Source organism: Myotis yumanensis, unplaced genomic scaffold (genome assembly GCF_028538775.1).
Source record: "Myotis yumanensis isolate MYYU_CA2020_CCGP unplaced genomic scaffold, mMyoYum1.0.hap1 SCAF_9, whole genome shotgun sequence".
Classification (NCBI taxonomy): domain Eukaryota; kingdom Metazoa; phylum Chordata; class Mammalia; order Chiroptera; family Vespertilionidae; genus Myotis; species Myotis yumanensis.
Window position 1 is genome coordinate 26,908,225 of NW_027223760.1, and position 21,145 is coordinate 26,929,369.

General features: G+C 40.1%; 1 protein-coding gene across 1 annotated transcript in view; it reads left to right on the forward strand.

Moving 5' to 3' along the window:
• The window catches only part of LRGUK (leucine rich repeats and guanylate kinase domain containing), a 113,945-nt gene that overhangs the window by 17,102 nt on the left and 75,698 nt on the right, over positions 1-21,145 (forward strand). Inside the window, exons 5-7 of the mRNA XM_070425050.1 lie at positions 294-375; positions 13,292-13,416; positions 18,381-18,524. Of these exons, the coding sequence (XP_070281151.1) occupies positions 294-375; positions 13,292-13,416; positions 18,381-18,524 (351 nt within the window). The remainder of the gene's footprint in view (positions 1-293; positions 376-13,291; positions 13,417-18,380; positions 18,525-21,145) is intronic.

Genomic DNA, 21,145 nt, shown 5'->3' on the forward strand with positions numbered 1-21,145 from the left:
GTGAAACTGAGGTAAATTCTGGAAGAAGGTCGGGAAAGTTTAAAACAAATGCTGAAAGGGAGAGAGTAGCTGCAGGAACTGAGTGTTTGGGTCGTGGGGTTCTGTTCTGCCCACAGGATGGGGTCATCAGAGGGTCTCTAAAGGGGACAGACAGTGATGAAATAGGGATAAACATGTTTTCAATGAAGAATTCTAATCCTACATCCAGAAACACATTCTTATTGTGCATTTACTTACTGTGGTTAAGCTGAATGAAAAATGAAGTATGACATATTGTTTCTTTTTCTCCTCAGAAGGTGGATTTTTCCTTCAACCAAATTTCTAAAATGGCTGATTTGTCGGCATACCAGGCTCTCACTAAACTAATTCTGGACAGTATCCTTTGCTAAGTAAAGGGGGAAATTTGGTTAATAGATTCATTGATGAGCACGTGCCTGATGGCATGAAACAGTACCAGATAAGCAGTTTACTAAATAATGAAGGACTGATCATCACAAAATGTGAAAGATGTTTTATTTACAAAGGATTAAGGCTGCAAGTCAAAGCTTGCCAAGAGCATTTTCTACCTGAAAAGTTAAGTTCTAATTAATGGAGGCTTATTTTTAATGCAGGAACCAGATAAGAAGTTCCATTTTAACTGACTCCTTTTCAAATTTACTTAAACTTGCACCCTATTTCATATAAATTCAGTATCTGAAAATCCTGATACGGCCCTCTGGAAAATTAGTGACTATTTCACAAAAGAATTCCTACTAAGCTTCCTTTAGATAGCAAGCTTCTCTGGTGTATTTTAAATGTGCTTTCATGAAAAAAGAACAACTTTTGATTTGCGACCAAGTTCAGGAACAGGTCTAGTGCATGGCTCGGGCTCCACGCAGGTGAAGCGCCTTCGCTAAAGCACATGCTCCTAGCCGGAGCCGCAGGGGGTCACTGGGGACCTGTGAGTTTAATGAGCTTGAGCCTCCTCTTCCCACCAGAGGCTGATGTGCTCTGGGTGACCAGGGAGCAGCCAGTCTCCTCTCAGTAAGTATCTGCCTGCCCCCTGAGGATTCTCAGGGCAGAGTGGAGAGTGAATGGACTGCCCCTGGGCGCCTAGTTCCAGGATGTCAGGATGTCACAGCGGCTAGAACACATTACGCTTGTGATGAGGCCGAGAGGTGGGGAGAATGGAAGGGATGCTTCCTTGAAGACATATTTTGTAGGATAAACCTTTCTTCACCTTTGATGGCACGCTTTGAGCATAGTGCCACGCCCTCGAGCACTTTTGTGCAAAAATGAGCAATGAGTGGACAAAATTTAAGAAAGGTAAAAAACGCCAAGCGTTGGGGGACATGTAGATCAAAAGAATCTCTTTTTTAGGTTGCTTATGAGTATGAAATTGGTTCAACCACTTTGGAAAACAATTTTATACTATCGTGTAAAGTTGAACATCCAAATTTCCTATGACCTAGTATTTTCGTTCTTACATATGAAAGGGTAGCATGCGTGTAGCTGGAGGCTTGTGTAAGAATTAACAATGCTCAAACTATTGAAGCAAACTATTGAAGCAGGCCAGATGTTCGTGGATAACAGGAAGCATAAATTATGGTGTACTTACACAACTGCATATTATATGTATCGAAAATGAATGAAATGTATTTCCATGTAGGAATAGGAGAGACCTTAATGAACTAAATATAGTTTAGGTATAAAACCAATGGGAAAAGGAAGAGGATATAGACCATTGAGCATAGTGGTTAGCCCTGAGAGGGGCCCCTGGATGGGACAGGAGGGGTGTGCAGAGACGATGTGTAAGTATTGCTAATGTCCTACCTCTCGGGTTGGGGGGTGGGATGATGGTGATGGTGGTGGTTTCAAGAGTGTCCATTATATTTTTAAAAGTAAATAAAAAGCAGGCGATATACGGGCCAATGGTGTACCTATGTCAATTAACAAATTTAAAAGCCTGAAAATTATAAGTTAATTTCTTTGAAAATAATTATTTACTAAGCTTCAAACATCTACTGAGTCAGAATCCCCTGGATCCGTGGTCGGCAAACTGCGGCTCACGAGCCACATGTGGCTCTTTGGCCCCTTGAGTGTGGCTCTTCCTAAGCCTTAGGAGTACCCTAATTAAGTTAATAACAACGTACCTACCTATATAGTTTAAGTTTAAAAAATTTGGCTCTCAAAAGAAATTTCAGTTGTTGTACTGTTGATATTTGGCTCTGTTGACTGATGAGTTTGCCGACCACTGCCCTGGATGGTTTGCTGAACACATTGCTGGCCCCCTCCTCAGAGCTTCTTTCTGAGTAGGTCTGGGGTGGCCCCTGAGATCACGTTTCTAAAGTTCCCAGGTCATGCTGGCATTGCTGGTCTGAGACTGTACTCTGAGAAGCTCAGCTCTAAACTAGCCCACTCTCTCTATTCTGCCTTGCAAGGCATGATTTACTAATCCGATGGCTGCAGAAATCTGACTGCTGTCATTTTTATGCTTTTGATATTTGTTTGAGCTTTTCTTAGTGGGCATATATGACTTTTCTAGTTGCGGGGGCGGGAGGGAGGGAAGTACACTTTTCTTTAAAATAAAGTTAAATAAAAGTGTAATTAGCTATATAACAAACAAAACAATTATTTAAAAACAACTGAGTTAATAAAGCTAGTACTACTGATAATGTAATCCTGGTAGATTATATTCATACCTCAGAATGAATTAACTATAAGATAACAACTTTGTAGTTTATTTTATCATGCTGTTTTATCCTTTCAGACGTGGATAATTGGTGATTAATTGATAATCATTTTAAATTGCAAGATGATAAACTTTGCCAGGTGTACATAAATTTATTATTCTTGAGAAAGGAGCAGTTTATTCTTTACCTATAAATCTTGACTGGCTGTGCATTGTAATTTACAATGATAGGATTACGAAATTTAAAAATGATTCATTGAATTTTAAAATCGAGACAGGATTTTAGAAACCATCCAGTACTAGCCGTTATTTTATAGATGAGGCACCCACAACTCAGGGAGATTCGGCGAACTGTCCAAGATTATTTGGAAAATGGTTGAACTGAGAGTAGTCTTCTGAATTCCATTGTTTTGCTCATGTTGCATCTCATTGAGTAATTACTCCTGTTATCACCTCTCCGTTCACAGTGTGTGCGTGTTTCATTGCTTAGAGAGTGTCACTCCCATGGGAAGAACGTTTTGCCCTGGCAAGGTGATCTAGGCCTCTCAGGGCTGGTTTTGCTTAAAGCCATCACTGTGGCTCTCCCCACTAAGAGGAGTGTGATGGATTTCCAGTATGTCTGGTAACGGTTTTCTACCCACTCGGGCCATATATTTTGATCACAGACACATGAATAAGAGCGAATAGTGACTAGTGAGTAATTCATGTCAAGCACTGCGAACCGCTGACAGCATCGCCAAAATGTGAAATAAACGCCTGGGCTTTCCCGGCTGCGAGGTTCTGCCTGTGCACCCTGGTTCTTCCGCCCCGTTTCCTCCGGGACCCAACATTCCGCTGCCAAAGACTTATTCACAGAACGAAGCGCTTTAGAGCTGGAATACAATTTGGTAATTCGGGGTTCTGAGAGTCTTTCTCCTGACTGTGGCCTTTTAAAATGAAAATACGCCTAAGAGGATTACCCAGTAAGCTAATTCATTATAATAGTTTAGTGACTTATCAATGATATTTCTTCTTACCCAAAAGTTCCAAAACCTATGAAAGAATAATGTTAGAAGAAGGGTAGGTAATACTTGATAAAGGTTCCTAAAATAAGAAACTGGGCAATTGGGGAGATAAAGGAATTTCTGAAAGCAGGCTGTGAACTTGGCGCTGCATGGACCACATGGACTGTTGGACCAGCCTGCACATGGACCGTTATCATTGCTGGCGGTCACGCACGAGGTGACTGTGGGGTCCCTGGGCAGGAAAGCTGCTGAGCCACTGTAAAAACATGCTTCTTCCTGCCCGGCTGGTGTGGCTCAGTGATTGAGCATCAACTCATGAACTAAGAGGTCCCTGGTTTGATTCCAGGTCAGGGCACATACCTGGCTTGCAGGTTCAATCCCCAGTAAAGGGTGTGCAGGAGGCAGCCAATCCATGCCTCTCTCATTGATGTTTCTACCTCTCTATCTCTCTCCCTTCCTCTCTCTCTCTAAAGTCAATACTAGTAAAAATATATATTTTTAAAATGCCCCTTACCCACCAACCTTGTTAATTTATAGTGCCTGAAATTCCTGGAAATCTAAAGGAAAATGAAGAGTGGGGGACTGTTTTTCTGAAATGAACATATTTCTCGATAGAGTTGTTCAGTTCTTCACCCTCGGCCCCAGAGCTGTGCGTGAGGGTGGCGGCCGCAGAGCCCAGGGTTACCACTGCGGTGATGCACCCGCATTGCTCCTCCCGTTGGCCCTGGCAGTACTGATTTCATGCACAAGCCTTGCCGCTCTAGTCAGCTCGTCAGCTGGAGGCACCCAGGGAACTGTGCTTAGGCTGTAGTGTCTTGGAAAATTACTGTGTACACAGTAACCAAGCTTTCCTTTTCAATTCCCATGATCTCTTCTTAGTTTCAGGATTCCTGTTTGCTAGTGTTCTCATCCTCGCCGGCTTCCCAAGGGAATGCGTCCTGGCTCAGCCACCCACAAGCATGTGTTGTATGTACCCTTTGTGGTAATTTAGAGTTTCTTCATTTTGGTGGGAGCACAGCTACCAGGACACGAGTGCTCGTGAAATAGGCCCGAAGGACCGTTGCTCCCTCTGCTAAACCGAGACAGATGGGCATCTGAAGGTTTTCTCGCCAAAGATTGCCTACTCCAAAGATGCTGTATTTCACCTGGCTGTGTGAGAGTTTAATTTCCCATCTCCTACATTTCACACCCTTTGTTACAATCCTTATCTGCAAAGCTCTGGTCTTGGTTTAGTAATAGAAGGATTAGTTAAGTAGCTAAAGAAAATGGGAGCGGAAAGGAGCGTAGCCACAGCGTGGGAGCTTCGAGGTCTCTGTGCAGAGCTATTCTGGCAGGAAGCTGATGCAAGGAGGTTTGAAAATGCATAGTGACAACAAGCAGAACTGTGTTTCCACCCAACAATTGAATTTGAATGAAACCAGTGAAGAAAATCTAGGAATTTCTGGTTCATCTGGCAACATTTTCTCACCATTGCTTCTAGTTTCCCTTTCTGCAGCCTAGTTCTTTTCGGAATCAGTCCTGGCCTTGAATCTTCCATTCGTGCTGTTGGCCGAGTGGTGGAGGAGGGGATTCCTTGGCCTCACGTGCTCTGTGCTCGTAATTCAGGAAGGCTAACATGCCTTACAACTGTTACGTGTTTTACAGTTTGTGCAACTCATTCACACCCAGTTTCTAGTTTTTTCTGATGATCTAACTTTTGGGCTTCAGGGCAATCTGGCGTTATCTTCACTTTGCAAATGGAACATCTGAGCGGAAAGAAGTCACATAACTCAAGTAGTAGAGTTCTCATAACTACAAAATATTATGAGGCAAAATACATGTCCTTGTGATGCTTACAAACCCTTCCCACCCCTTTAAAAAATTAATTCCATGATTGTTGATTCTGTGACTCCTGGAAGGAGGTAGCTGGGGGGTAGAAATTAAATAGAAAAGGCTTCAAGGAAGCGGTGGTTTGTCTAGAGGGGATGCCAAGAAGGGGAATTGCTGTGACATATTTACTGCCGCGTCACCTCTAAAGTGGCTGCATCATAATGAACCTTCTCACTCAGTACTATGAAAGTATCTGTTCTTTAGAAACTTTACACCCTTTAATCCTTTCAGATGTTTGCTATGCTGGTGGGTGAAGAATGGCATCTTGTCTTAATTTGTATTCTCTGACTACAGGTGAAGTGTCTTTTCACATGTTTATTAGCCACTTAGATTTGCTCTTCTGAAAACTACCTGGGAATAGCCTGAACATATTCTTTGTTTTCAATCGGGTTGTTTTCTCCTTTTTCTCTATTAGTTTGTGGCGTTTCTTTATGTACTCTAGATAGTAATCCTTTGCCTATTCTAGACGTTGTGAATATGTTCTTCCAAACTATCATTTGTACTTACTTATGCAATTAAAAAATAATAAAAAAGAAATAAGAAAATAAGGTTATCTATCAAAAAAATACTTAAGATGTTGGTTGAATATGAATGTTTAGAAAAAGGAAAAACAAAAGTGGGATTTGACACTGAGCCTGAAGAACAGGCAGCGTTTAGAAAGGAGCTGGAAAGCAGTATGAAGAAACAATAACATGGTCAAGCAGGAAAGTTATTGGTACCCCCCAGACCCATTGAGAATGTTCACTGGCAGAAGTGGAGAATTCTCATTGGATTATAATGGGGCTGAAACTGACTAACTGGTTTGCTTAAAGGGAAGAGCCCTAAATGCTGAGTGAGGAATTTGGGATTCATCCTATGAGAATTTTTATTTTTTATTTTTTTTATTTTTTTCACTAAAAGTATTACAAAGGGTATTACATAAGTGTCCTTTTCCCCCCCCACCCTTGACAAGCCCCTGCCCTCCCTTACCCCCCAGTGTCTTATGTCCATTAGTTATGGTTATATGGATGCATACAAGTCCTTCGGTTGATCTCTTACTCCCCTCCCTCCTGTCCCCCAACCCTCCCTGGCCTTACCACTGAAGTCCGACAATCGGTTTGAGGCAGCTCTGCCACTGTATTTATTATTGTTCAAAAGTTTGTAATTCTGGAATAGGGGGACTAGCAACTTCCCTCTCCTACTATCAGAGCCTATCCAAGGACCTTGCTGACAGTTTAGAAGAAATAGCTCAAAGTATTATTGCAGTACAGGACTAGATTGACTCACTGGCAGCTGTTACTCTCAAGAATCGAAGAGGACTAGACCTTCTCACAGCGGAGAAAGGAGGGCTGTGCCTCTTCCTTGAGGAAGAGTGCTGTTTTTATGCTAACCAGTCTGGTATTGTAAGGGATAGGGCCAAGAAACTAGCTGATCGAGCTTCAAAAATAAGACAGGAGTTATCTGAGACCTGGGCTGCATGTGGGGAGGGGGGTGTCTGGAAATGGCTCCTTCCATTGACAGGACCACTGTGAATGCTACTCATAGCCATAACCCTATGACCATGTCTTCTGAATCTGTTAACTTGTTGCCCTAACCAGTTTGGCTCAGTGGATAGAGCGTTGGCCTGCGGACTGAAGGGTCCCAGGTTCGATTCCAGTCAAGGGCATGTACCTTGGTTGCAGGCACATCCCCAGTGGTGGGTGTGCAGGAGGCAGCTGATCAATATTTCTCTCTCATTGATGTTTCTAACTCTCTATCCCTCTCTATTCCTTTCTGTAAAAAATCAATAAAATATATTAAAAAAAAAAAAAAAGTTTGTAATGGTCTTAATTATCCATGAAAGAGTGAGATCATGTGGTATTTTTCCTTCATTGACTGGCTTGTTTCACTTAGCATAATGCTCTCCAGTTCCATCCATGCTGTTGCAAATGGTAAGAGTTCCTTCTTTTTAACAGCAGCATAGTATTCCATCGTGTAGATGTACCACAGTTTTCTAATCCATTCATCTACTGATGGGCACTTAGGCTGTTTCCAGATCTTAGCTATAGTGAATTGTGCTGCTATGAACATCTGGTTACATATATCCTTTCTGATTGGTGTTTCTGGTTTCTTGGGATATATTCCTAGAAGTGGGATCACAGGGTCAAATGGGAGTTCCATTTCCAATTTTTTGAGGAACCTCCATACTGCCTTCCATAGTGGCTGCACCAGTCTGCATTCCCACCAGCAGTGCACAAGTGTTCCTTTTTCTCCACATCCTCTCCAGCACTTGTCGTTTGTTGATTTGTTGATGATGGCCATTCTGACAGGTGTGAGATGGTACCTCATTGTTGTTTTGATTTGCATCTCTCGGATGATTAGTGACTTTGAGCATGTTTTCATATGTCTCATGGCTTTCTGAATGTCCTCTTTTGAAAGGTGTCTATTTAGATCCTTTGCCCATTTTTTGATTGGATTGTTTATCTTCTTTTTGTTAAGTTGTATGAGTTCCCTATAAATTTTGGAGATTAAGCCCTTATCAGATATGACGTTGGCAAATATGTTTTCCCACGAGGTGGGTTTTCTTGTTGTTTTGTTGATGGTTTCTTTTGCTGTGCAGAAGCTTTTTATTTTGATGTAGTCCCATTTGTTCATTTTCTCTTTAGTTTCAACTGCCCTAGGAGCTGTATCAGTGAAGAAATTGTTTTGGCATATGTCTGAGATTTTGTTGCCTTTGTATTCTTCTAGAATTTTTATGGTTTCCTGTCGTACATTTAAGTCCTTTATCCATTTTGAGTTTATTCTTGTGTATGGTGTAAGTTGGTGGTCTAGTTTCATTTTCTTGCATATATCTGTCCAATTTTCCCAACACCATTTATTGAAGAGACTATCTTGGCTCCATTGTATGTTCATGCCTCCTTTGTCAAAAATTAATTGAGCATATTGGTTCGGGCTAATTTCTGGACTCTCTATTCTATTCCACTGATCTATATGTCTGTTCTTGTGCCAGTACCAGGCAGTTTTGAGAACAGTGGCTTTGTAATACAGCTTGATATCTGGCATTGAGATCCCACCTACTTTGTTCTTTCTCAGGATCGTTGCAGCTATTCGGGGTCTTTTTTTATTCCAGATGAATTTTTGGAGAGTTCGTTCTAGATCTTTGAAGAAGGCCATTGGTATTTTAATGGGAAGTGCATTGAATGTATAGATTGCTTTGGGTAGTATGGACATTTTAATGATGTTGATTCTACCAATCCAAGAACATGGTATGTTCTTCCATCTGTTTATGTCTTCCTCTATCTCTTTTTTCAACGTCCTGTAGTTTTCTGAGTAGAGGTCTTTAACCTCTTTAGTTAAGTTTATTCCTAGGTATCTTAATTTTTTTGGTGCGATGGTAAATGGGATTGTTTTTATAATCTCTCTTTCTGAAAGTTCACTATTGGTGTAAAGAAATGCCTCAGATTTCTTGGGGTTAATTTTGTATCCTGCTACATTGCCAAATTCATGTATTAAGTCTAGTAGCTTTTTGATGGAGTCTCTAGGGTTTTGTATGTATAATATCATGTCATCTGCAAATAAGGACAGTTTTACTTCCTCTTTTCCAATTTGGATGCCTTTTATTTCTTCTTCTTGCCTAATTGCAATGGCTAATACTTCCAGGACTATGTTGAACAGGAGTGGTGAGAGTGGGCATCCCTGCCTTGTTCCTGTTCTTAGTGGAAATGGTGTTAGTTTTTGTCCATTGAGTATGATGTTGGCTGTGGGCCTGTCATATATGGCTTTTATTATGTTGAGGTATGATCCTTCTATTCCCACCTTTCTGAGAGTTTTTATCAAAAATGGGTGTTGGATTTTGTCGAATGCTTTTTCTGCATCAATTGATATGACCATGTGGTTTTTTTCTTTCAATTTGTTTATGTGATGTATCACATTTATTGATTTACGGATGTTGTATCATCCTTGCATCTCTGGGATAAATCCTACTTGGTCATGGTGTATGATCCTTCTGATGTACTGCTGGATCCGATTTGCTAAGATTTTGTTGAGGATTTTGGCATCTATGTTCATGAGGGATATTGGCCTGTAATTCTCTTTCATTGTGATGTCTTTACCTGGTTTTGGTATTAGGGTGATGCTGGCTTCATAGAATGAGCTTGGAAGCGTTCCTTCCTCTTGAATTTTCTGTAGTAGTCTGAGGAGGGTAGGTTTTAGTTCTTCCTTGAATGTTTGGTAAAACTCCCCTGTGAAGCCGTCTGGCCCTGGGCTTTTGTTTGCTGGAAGCTTTCTGATGACTGCTTCAATTTCTTCAATAGTTATTGGCCTATTGAGGTTTTTAGATTCTTCCTGATTGAGTTTTGGAATGTTGTATTTTTCTAGGAATTTGTCCATTTCCTCCAGGTTGTCTAGTTTGTTGGAGTAGAGTTGCCCGTAGTATTGTTTAACAATCATTTGTATTTCTGTGGGGTCTGTTGTTATTTCGCCTCTATCATTTCTGATTTGGTTTATTTGGGACCTCTCTCTTTGCTTCTTGGTGAGCCTGGCTAGGGGTTTGTCAATCTTGTTTATCCTTTCAAAGAACCAGCTCTTGGTTTCATTGATTTTCTGTATTGTTTTTTTGGTCTCTATTTCATTGATTTCTGCTCTAATCTTTATTATCTCCTTCCTTCTGCTCACTCTGGGGTTTTCTTGTTGCTCTCTTTCTAATTCTTTGAGTTGTAGAGTTAGATGATTGACTACCATTTTTTCTTGTTTTTTGAGATAGGCCTGTAGAGCTATAAACTTTCCTCTCAGGACTGCTTTCATTGTGTCCCAGAGGTTTTGGATTGTTGTGTTTTCATTGTCATTAGTGTCCAGGATGTTTTTAATTTCTTCTTTGATGTCATCGGTAACCCAATCAATATTTAATAACATGCTATTCAGCTTCCAAGTGTTTGAGTATTTTGGGTTGTTTTTATTGTAGTTTATTTCTAACATTATGCCATCGTGGTCTGCGAAGAAGCTTTTTATGATTTCAATCTTCTTGAATTTGTGGAGACTTTGCTTGTGACCCAATATGTGGTCTATTTTTGAATATGTCCCATGAGCACCTGAGAGGAATGTATATTCCGCAGCTGTGGGGTGAAGTGTTCTGAAGATGTCAATTAAGTCCATCTGATCTAGTGAGTCATTTAGGATTGCTGTTTCTTTGCTGAGTTTTTGTCTAGCGGATTTATCCAGTGATGTCAGTGGTGTATTAAAGTCCCCTACTATGATTGTATTGTTGTCGATCTCTCCCCTGATATCTTCCAGAAGTTTTCTTATGTATGTGGGTGCTCCTGCATTGGGTGCATATATGTTTACCAGGGTTATATCTTCTTGTTGTATTGATCCCTTTAGTATTATGAAGTGGCCTTCCTTATCTCTGGTTATGGCCTTCACTTTGAGATGTATTTTGTCAGATATAAGTATTGCTACCCCAGCTTTCTTTTCCTTTCCATTTGCGTGAAAGATATTTTTCCATCCCTTCACTTTCAGTCTGTGTGAGTCCCTTCTAATGAGGTGGGTCTCTTGTAGACAGCAGATGTATGGGTCATGTTTTTTTATCCATTCAGCCACTCGATGTCTTTTGGTTGGAGCATTTAGTCCATTTACATTTAAAGTTATTATTGAAAGGTACTTGTTTGTAGCCATTTCTTTTTGTGTGTGTGTGTGTGGCTGTTTTCTTTCTGAGCTTGATATTTCTTCTTTTACACCAGTCCCTTTAGCATTTCTTGCATGGCTGGCTTGGTGGTGATAAACTCCCTTAGCCCTTTTTTGTCTGTGAAGCTTCTTATTTCCCCTTCAATTTTGAATGATAGCCTTGCTGGATAGAGTATTCTTGGATTCAGTCCTTTGCTTTGCATCACTTTGTAGATTTCCGTCCATTCTTTTCTGGCCTGATGTGTTTCTGTTGAGAAATCATTTGATAATCTAATGGGAGATCCCTTGTATGTTACTTTCCGCCTCTCTCTTGCAGCCTGTAAGATTCTCTCTTTATCCTGAACATTTGCCATGGTAATTATGATGTGTCTTGGTGTGGGTCTTTTCGGGTTCACCTTGTTTGGGACTCTCTGGGCTTGTGTGACTTTTTTCTTCCCCACCTCAGGGAAGTTTTCTGATATTATTTCTTCGAATAGGTTTTCTAATCCATGTTCATCTTTCTGTTGTTCTGGCACCCCTATTATTCGTATGTTGTTTCGTTTCATGTTGTCCCAAAGCTCCCTTAGGCTCTCCTCCTGTCTTTTAATTTTTTTCTCCATTTGCCGTACAGTTTGAGTGTGTTTTGCTTCCTTGTCTTCTAATTCACTAATTCGGTCCTCCACTTCTCCCAGTCTACTGTTGATACTTTCAATGGAGTTTTTTATTGAAGCTATGTCGCTCTTCATTTCTTCTTGGGACTTACTTAAGTTGTTGATTTTTTCATCTGTTTCTTCTAGCTTCTTGCATAAGTAGTTGAGTTTTTCATCTGTTTCTTCTTGCTTCTTGAACATCTGGTGCATGTACTCTAGGAACCTTATTCTGAATTCTTTTTCCGTCATGTTGCATATCTCTCATCCTATGAGAATTTTTTAATTGAAGTGTAATACCCAGCCAATATTTTGAAAAAAAATTAACCTGACTACAGTGTGTGAAGTGAGTTGGAGACAGGATGTTGGAGGTACCCATTAGTGCTAAAGCTTAATTAAGTTGGCCGAGGAATGAATGAAAAGGAAAGGAATAATTAGATGTTTTAAAGTAAAAAAAAAAAAAAAAAGCTAGGTTTGGTGATGGATTGCATGCCCTGAAAATTACAAGTGGTTGAGAAAATGGTGATGTCTTAGGCTACTTTCAGGGGAAAACTGAACTTTAGTGGGGAAATGGTATCAAATCCAGAAATTTGCCAAGGAGATTGAAGGCAGAAAGAGGCGAGAAGACTCGGTGAATTTGAGTTGATGGTTTTAGGTGCCTACACAGATGGGACACAGAAGGTAGGTTAAAATTTTAGCAATGAATAGAAACTTACTTAGTCAATGGATGAGGAAATGAAGGCAGAGTTTTGGCTTTGTTTATTTTAAAGGGAGAAGAGAAAGGGCTGTTTCTCTCTATACCAGGACATTGGCTTTTTCTTAGCGCTCATTGGCTACAGAGGCCATTCACTTCCCAGGCTGTGACCCTGGTTTTGATGATGAGAAAGCTTGGCACATGTTGCCTCTCTAGGGCAGTTCAGTTCAGAAGTCCAGCCTGTGGGAAGCACTTGAGTTTCTCACAGAGACCTGTGAGGGAGGGAGCCCACACCAAGGAAGGGGGCAGCCGGGAGCCTCTCTGCACTTCCTTTCCTCGCCCATTAAGTGAGTCACATGTGAATGCAAATGTGACTGTTTCATTTTCACCCTCGCTGTGTGGCTCCGTTGGTTGGAGCGTGGTCCCTACACCAAGGGGTGACAGGTTGGAGTGCCAGTCAGGGCACATACCTCGGTTTCAGGCTTGATCCCCAGTCAGGGGAACATATGGGAGGCAACCGATTGATGTTTCTCTCTCACCTCATGTTTCTCTCCCTCCCTCTCTGTCTCTGTCTCTCTCTCAACATCCTCGCACGAGGATTTTTTAAAAAGTTAATTTTAGATTGTGCTGGTATTAACTTCTATGTGAAAAACATGTTTCAAAAATATGTTCATGCTACATTGACATATAATACTGCTCTGTTTTTGCTATTGCCTGATTTACCAGTGGTTCTTGTTTTCTCTAAAATGTTTTGAACAACGTTTTCCTTAAACACAGTCATGGTATATAGGCAACGCGATAGAAGAAATCAGAGGGTTAGAGCTGTGCAGCAGCCTGACTCACCTCAGCTTGGCCAAGAACAAGATCACAGCGATCAGCGGCCTGGGCGAGCTGCCCATCAAAATCCTCTGTCTGGTGAGTCTGACAACATTGGGAGCACTAGTTAACGTTTTCGGAAAGGCATGACTTAGAATTGTTTAGGAATTTTCAGCTTTAGAAAGAGAGAATTCCTTAATGGTATGTTATTTTCTTCAGTTTTGTTTATTCTTTGCTGTGTGTGTGTGTGTGTGTGTGTGTGTGTGTGTGAGATATATCAATATTTCAGGCTAAAGAAAAATGATTTTCTAATTTGGTATCCAAATTCATTTTTTTTCAAAAGATTGATTTTTTTTGCATTGAGAAAGGCATACTTTTAACAATTATTTAAAAATACATTTTATAATGTCTTATTGGTAAAAGAAAATTTAAGCTTATTTAAGCAGTATATTTATTGATGTTAACACTCTTGCTTTCAAATGAACCACAAGATGTTTTCTGGGCACTGAAGTTTTGCTGTCTTTTTGTATTAATATATGCTAGTCTCCCCTTCTAACAACCAGAATTAGTACTGAGAATAGATGAACAGAGAGTGGAAACTTGGCTATCTTTCCCATAGAGAGCACTCTTCCTTAGCTATAGAACATGCTATGTGACTATGACTCAATGAAAAGGTAATTTACAAAAAATTGGGAGGATCATAATAGTCCCAAATACACAGTATTTTTGAAAGAACAGCATTGCTCACTAATTTGGGGGCTGATAATATAGTTTCAGAATTATCCAGGATTTTTTCTTCTTCCTTCCCTCTCCCTCCTACTTCTTAACCTTGGATGGCTTTGCTATTCTTTATTATACCTGTCACAAGGTGGGCCTGGAGGATGTTAAGCCATGAGGCTGGTAGCTTATTAAATTCCTATGTGAACTTTCCCACGGGAGTGTTGAACTGTTGTTTGAAATGACATGTTTGGTTGTCTGCAGAATTTTGACATATACAATATACTATCCCTGTCTTATGTAACCACCGAGAGCTGATGGATGGCCGTGTGTTAATTTTCTCCCCTAGCTTGGGGATGAAGTGTGTTTTTAAGACCCTCCACTCCTTACAGTGAGTCAGGGGAGGATGAAGTACTGATTCCGAGTACTGAGGATGGGAATGAGGCATGGGGAGGTTTAATCATTTCCCAGAGGTTTCATGGTTCCTGCCCACAAATGCATATTAGCCAAACATAAATGAAAATGAACTTGATAAGTTGGATTGCAAATTTCAGAATTATAAGAAAAGTCACATTTTAAAGTTGTAACAATTTAAAGGATTATTGGCAGCATGTACTGTTCTGTTTGTAGCTTATCCTTTCTTTACATCTTTTCTGTATTGGCATTCCCATGAACTTTAAGTGGAGCAATAGGAGGAGATCGGGGGTGTGCTTAAGGGAACAAGAATTGAATTCATTATTAAGAATAACAACACACAGCCCTGGCAGGTTTGGCTGAGTCGGTTGGGCATCGTCCCATGCACTGAAAGGCCGCTGGTTCGATTCCTGGTCGGGGCACATGCCCAGGTTGCAGCCTCAATCCCCAGGAAGGTCATGCAGGAGGTAGCCAGTCGATGTTTCACTCTCACATTAATGTTTCTCTCTCCCTTCCTTTCTCTAGAATTCAATTTGTAGAATCTTAATAAAAAGAATAACAACACAAAGCACTTTCATCCTGAAGAGTTTGTCTCAATAACTGAATAAGGAATCCATGCTGACAATTTTGTGCCATCATTAATTTTCCTTAAAGTTTTTAAGAATAGGAAGGTTTTCTTTTCCATATGTTAATAAAATACATGAAGTGAAATGTTACACATTTGTTTCAACGGTTTTTAATGCTTTCATTTTTTAAGCTGTGGAGTAAGAAAATCAATTGCTTTATTACTGAAAATAATTTCTTTACAATTTAGAGAAAAAAGGACAATTCAGTATACACGCCAATAGCTGTCTACCATCAACGTTTGTGATAAATGGAAGGGGGAAATGTGGTTCACTTGTGGGCTGTTGTGGAAGCCACCTCCCTTAGCAAATCAGGACAATGCATTTCAAATTTTAAATTTATTTTGTCTTAGTAAGAACCATTTGTTGTTTCCCTTCCACATGGGGAGATGAGTATTTCTCATTTCATTTATTTAAGGAAATGGCTTCTCTCTGAAGGCTCCCTTTACCCTGTTAGTCATGACACAACAAGCAAGAGCTATTTGTGCAGAAACTGGATGTCCACTGTGTCCTCAGCACTTGGATAATGGGTTGGACTGGATGAGTTTCAACTCAGAAATTGTGTGATTCTGATATTTCTCAGCTCTGCTTCCTTTTATGACCACAGGCTATCTAATTGAACTTCTCTGTGCCTCATTCTACTCTTTTCATTATTGTTGTTGTTAATCTTCTCCTGAGGATATTTTTTCCATTGCTTTTCAGACAGAGTGGAAGGAGGAGAGAGAGAAACATCAATGAGAGGGAGACACATCGACTGGTTGCCACACACGCCCCAACCCAGGGTGGGGAGTGAACCTGCAAACCAGGTATGTGCCCTCGGACCGGGAATCCAATCTGAGACCCTTCAGTGTCTGGGGCCGATGCTCTAACCACTGAGAACACCGTCCAAGGCTCATTACTCTTGTATCTACCACTTTGAAAGCCATCAGAGATGCTGAAAAGAATTATGCAGGCTGCCCTGGCCAGCTTGGCTCAGTGGATAGAGCGCCAGCCTGCGGAATGAAGGGTCCCAGGTTCGATTCCGGCCAAGGGCACATTCCTGGGTTTCGGGCTCAATCCCCAGTAGGGGGTGTGCAGGAGGCAGCCGATCAATGATTCTCTCTCATCATTGATGTTTCTATCTCTCTCTTCTTCTCCCTTCCTCTCTGAAATCAATAAAAAAATATTTTTTAAAAAAAGAATTATACAGGCTATCTTCCACATCTACAGCACTTCAAGGTTCTTTGCAAAGAAGTATAGGGTATATAAACTTGATATGTGGGCATATTTTAAATAGGATATTGAAGTCTTATTTCAATAAGTTAAATTAATATGGACATCATGTTAAGTTTAATATCACTTTTTCTTTTCTATTATACTTGTTGAACATTTTTGAATTCTGCACAGTAGGAAACTTGACTTAATTTAGGCAAATGGGGTTATTAGTATTTTTTCCTTCTTCTAATAGAATTTTTTCAACATATATAAGAATAAAGGAAATGGTTTAATGAGACCCCAAGCTTTATAGATCATCAACATTCTATTAACATGTTTTAAAGAACCATAAATTATACTAATGAACACAAATCTTGCTCGTTATTGAAGTGAAATCTTAAGAAAAATAAGATTAAAATGAGTTCTTGCTATTAAATATCTCAGAAAAAATATTATAGAGGAAGAGAATATTATGATTTAATATTTTTTTATCCTCACCTGAGGACACGTTTATTAATTTGAGAGAGAGAGAAATATTGATGTGAGAGAAACATCAATTGATTGCCTCTCATATACACCCCAACAGGGAATTGAACCTGAATGCTTTTGGTATATGGGATGATACTCCAACCAACTGATCCACCTGGCCAGGGCCATAATTTCATTTTTTAGTTCCTAAGTGTTTATTAAAAGTTTAAAGATAGGCATAACAGCATTAATTGAAACCTCAAAATTGTCTTTAATATGATTCTCAATTTAAATTAAAAGTTACTTTTACTGTGCGTTTTACTATACCTCAACACTAAGGAACCATGGAGTTATGAGTATGTTGGAAAATGTAAAGAAAATTCAAATTCATTCTATCACCATAATTTGTTGTTGATGGGTACATGAGGGTTGGGAAAGAACAATGTTTGAGTCTTGAATCTTTCTTTGTTTTATGCTCGTTGTCTGAACTTACTTCAGTTTTCTATTGTTGCATAATAAGCCACCCCAAGTGTAGTGGCGTGGAGAAATTTTATTAGCTAACCATTGTGTTCACCAGCAATTCTACAGTCGGAGCTGGGGGCAGCTGGGCGGTTCTTCTGCTGGTCTTGCCTCACGCAGCTGGCAGATGGGCTGGGGTCTGGGCCCAGCTGGGATGCTGGAATGGCTGGATTTTCCCTCTGTATTTAATCTCAGGAGCCTCTCCACGTGGCTTCTCCTTTCCCATGAGACCTCTCCACAAATTCTCTCCAATAGAGTAGCTAGTGTTACATTGCACCGCAGGGCTCTAAGACACCACAGGGGAAGCTGCCAGGCCTTCTTAATCCTTAGACTTGGAACTGGCCTGCTTCTGCCATATCCTTTGATTAGGACAAGGCATAGGTCCAGCCCAGATATGTGAGGCAGAAACCTCACAAGAGCACAAGTAACCGAAGGCTTGTGTCAGACTGCCAGAGCCCTCACGCTATGAAGGGAGTGCATTTAGAATACTGCTGAAAACAAAGTGTATGTGGAAATTACAATATTCAAGTGATTTATTGTGATGCTGATGAAAGAACTGCATAAATTTTATTTCTAAAGATAAACATGGAGTTATGCTGTCATTAGGCTTTAGGTTATGCAATGTAAAATGCTGCCCTACTGATTTGAATATTCATCTTGCTTTAACTTTAGTGAAAATACTATGTTCTGCCCACTGGTGTGGTTCAGTGGTTGAGTGATGAACCAGGAGATCACAGTTCGATTCGAGGTCAGGGCACATGCCTGGGTTGCGGGCTTGATCCCCACTAGGGGGCAATCATGCAGAAGGCAGACGATTGCTGATTCTCATCTTTGATGTTTTTATCTCTCCTTCTCTCTCCCTTTCTCTCTCTGAAATCAATAAAAACATATTAAAATTTTTTTTAAAAAAATATTATCTTCTGGGTCTTCCAGCTGAGAAATTGAGATTTCTTTGTGGGCTGTGTGTACATGTGTTTAGGGATGTGAATGATGGAAATGGGAGGTGGGGCAGACAAGAGTGGCTTACTGATTTGAAGAGATTTGGGACAGTATTCAGAATGAAAACTTGTCATTACATCTTTTCCTGTAGAGGCCTTTAAGACATTGAGTGTCTTTTAACCATTTTAGAGCCATAACCTGCTTGAGAAGATCACGGGTTTGGACCGGCTAAGAGCCCTAAAGATTGTGGACCTGTCCCACAATCAGATCAAGAGCCTCCAAGGCTTAGAGAACCACGACTTCCTGGAAGTGATCAACCTGGAGGACAATAAGGTAAGGTCATGCTTACCTTACCTTCAAGGTAAGGTAAGGTATTGGCTTCTGTGTCGACATTAAGAAGACACAGTAGGACCTGTTATTGGTTGCTCAAGGGCTGTCACCTTAAATGCCAGCTCAGAAATGTCATTCTAGAAAACCTCCTGGAACAGTAGTTGAGGGAGGACTTGAAATAAATACTTAGAATTCTTAATTTTTGAAAACTTGATGATCCCTTATTACATGGTTTTAAAGGTTTCAACGACAACCAAGTGCACATGACCTTCTGAAGTAAATGTGTCCGCGTGAAAGTCTGTGTAGAAGGATGGTGCTAGGACTGCCTGAAAGTCAGCGCAGGGAAACTGTAGACAGAAGAATAGCCGCAGGCTGGTGCGGCCCACGCCTGCCCTTGAAAGAAAAGAGGCTCGGGGGTGAACTCCTACATCCATTGGTACAACAGTGTATGCTCCCAGCTGTATGAGTTGGGGATCGGACTTACTCAAATTTCTGTATCTGGCTTAATGTGCACATTATAGCACAAATTATACAAGTTGACTTTTACTCTTTTCTTTTAAATCCACACCTGAGGATGTTTTATAAAAAAAAACTGATGAGAGAGAGAGAGAGAGAAAAAACAAACAAACATTGATCAGTTGCCTCCAGTGCACTCCCCGACCAGGGATTGAACCTACAACCTTTTGGTGTATGGAATGATGCTCCAACCAACCGAGCCACCAGCCAAGGCAATTTTTATTCTTAATTATACTTTACTTTTAATAAATCAGTTGTACTTATGATCATGGTATATTAAGTTGGTACCTATAGTGATTTCTTATGCAGTAAAATCTACATTGTGATTTTATTCATATTGCATACTTCCATCACATGTTTGGAAAAGATTTCATAAGGAAGTTGAATCCTTATTTCTTCTGAAAATGAAAGTTTGGCTGACCCTGAAGGAGACATTGGTCCTACTTGGGTTGAGTTGTGAGGCTATGAGACCTGTCTCTGTTCAGCTGTGATGATGCTCATCTGTGTCTGATGACTCTTTCTCCAATGAACTTCCATCTCTGTTAGGTTTTTATTTTTATTTTTTTATTGCTTGTTTTGGGAGGGAGAGAGAGAGAGAGAGAGAGAGAGAGAGAGAGAGAGAGAGAGATTTGTTGTTCACTCATTTATGCATTCATCGATTGAATCCGACACCTTGGCATATCGGGATGATGCTCTAACCAACTGAGCTACCTGGCTAGGGCATCTGTTAGGTTTTTAAAAATTAAGAAAAGGCAATCTTTAGGACTGGGAAGAAGTAGATATTTAATTACAGACAGAACTGTTCATCCTCACTTTCACTTGATTTGTACGTTAAATTGTTTTGTCGATTTCTAAAGTTAATTCCAATGGACAACTTTTGCTCATTGTGCCATGTGTCTTATGAAGCCAGCATCATCTCTCTTTTGTATGGTTTTAATACCTTTTTTATGAGATTGCCATTAACATGATTCTCACGTATATACAGGGAATGTTGGAAAGATGGAATGCACTCATTTAATCCCAATTCAGTGTATTTCAGGATTCAGGAAAAGCAGCAATAGTAATATTAATAATAACAATTATAGTCATAAAATAACTGTGATATTCTTTGACTATAGCACAAGGCACTTTACATATATTTCACTTAATCCTTATTATATAACCCTATGATTATCGCTCCTGGGATGTAGAGAGGTTAAGTAACTTGTCTAAGGCTATTTACCTAGCAAATAACAGAGCCAAAATGTATATGTACACTGGTTGCCCCCAGAGTCAGTGTTCTTAACCCTGCAGGATAGTACAGTAAATGAGACGCTAAGGGCCCCCTTTCAGAAAGGCGTATGGTGTAAATGTCCAAGGAGAGTGTTTTCTGATAAAAATATGTGTGTGCAACTTTAAATTTTCTAGTAGCCACAGTCAAGAGGTTAAAAGAAACAGGTGAAATTAGCTTTAATAATGTCTTATTTAGCTCAAAACATCCAAAATATTATAATTTCAACATGTAATCTATGTAAAAATTTACTGATGAGATATTTTAGATTCTGTTGCTTCACAGTAAGATTTTTGACGTCTGGTGTGTGTTTTACACACAGGACATTTGGATTCATCCTCGCCATATTCCAAGTGCTGGGTTGCCACTTGTGGTTAGTAACCACTGTACTGTGTAGTGCTCGTCCAGATAGACCTCACAAATCATATATTGTTCTCTTCCATTTCAAGAGACTATCCAAATTACATTTGAAAACGTTTAAAGAAAAAAGTGAGTGAAAGAAGGAGTTTATAATTTAATATTTTCAAATATTAAAGAGACTCCCTTTTAAAAAAGCCACATTTCCCAGTGGTGGGGATCCTTTGACAATGATTGGGTTCGTAACAATAACATAATTCCCTGGCTCCCCAGCGGGCAGGTTGGGGAGCAACCCAGTAATTTGAAATATTCTTTGAGCCTTCCAAAGATTTCCTCAGAGATTTCTCCAGTACTACTGAGAATGCTATGTATCAGGGCTGGAAAATTTATCATTTAAAAGAAACATAACCTGGCTGTTGCTTCTCATGTGATTAATTTGATGTCAGGAATGTTGTTTTATCGGTAGCACTTTCTCTGGTAT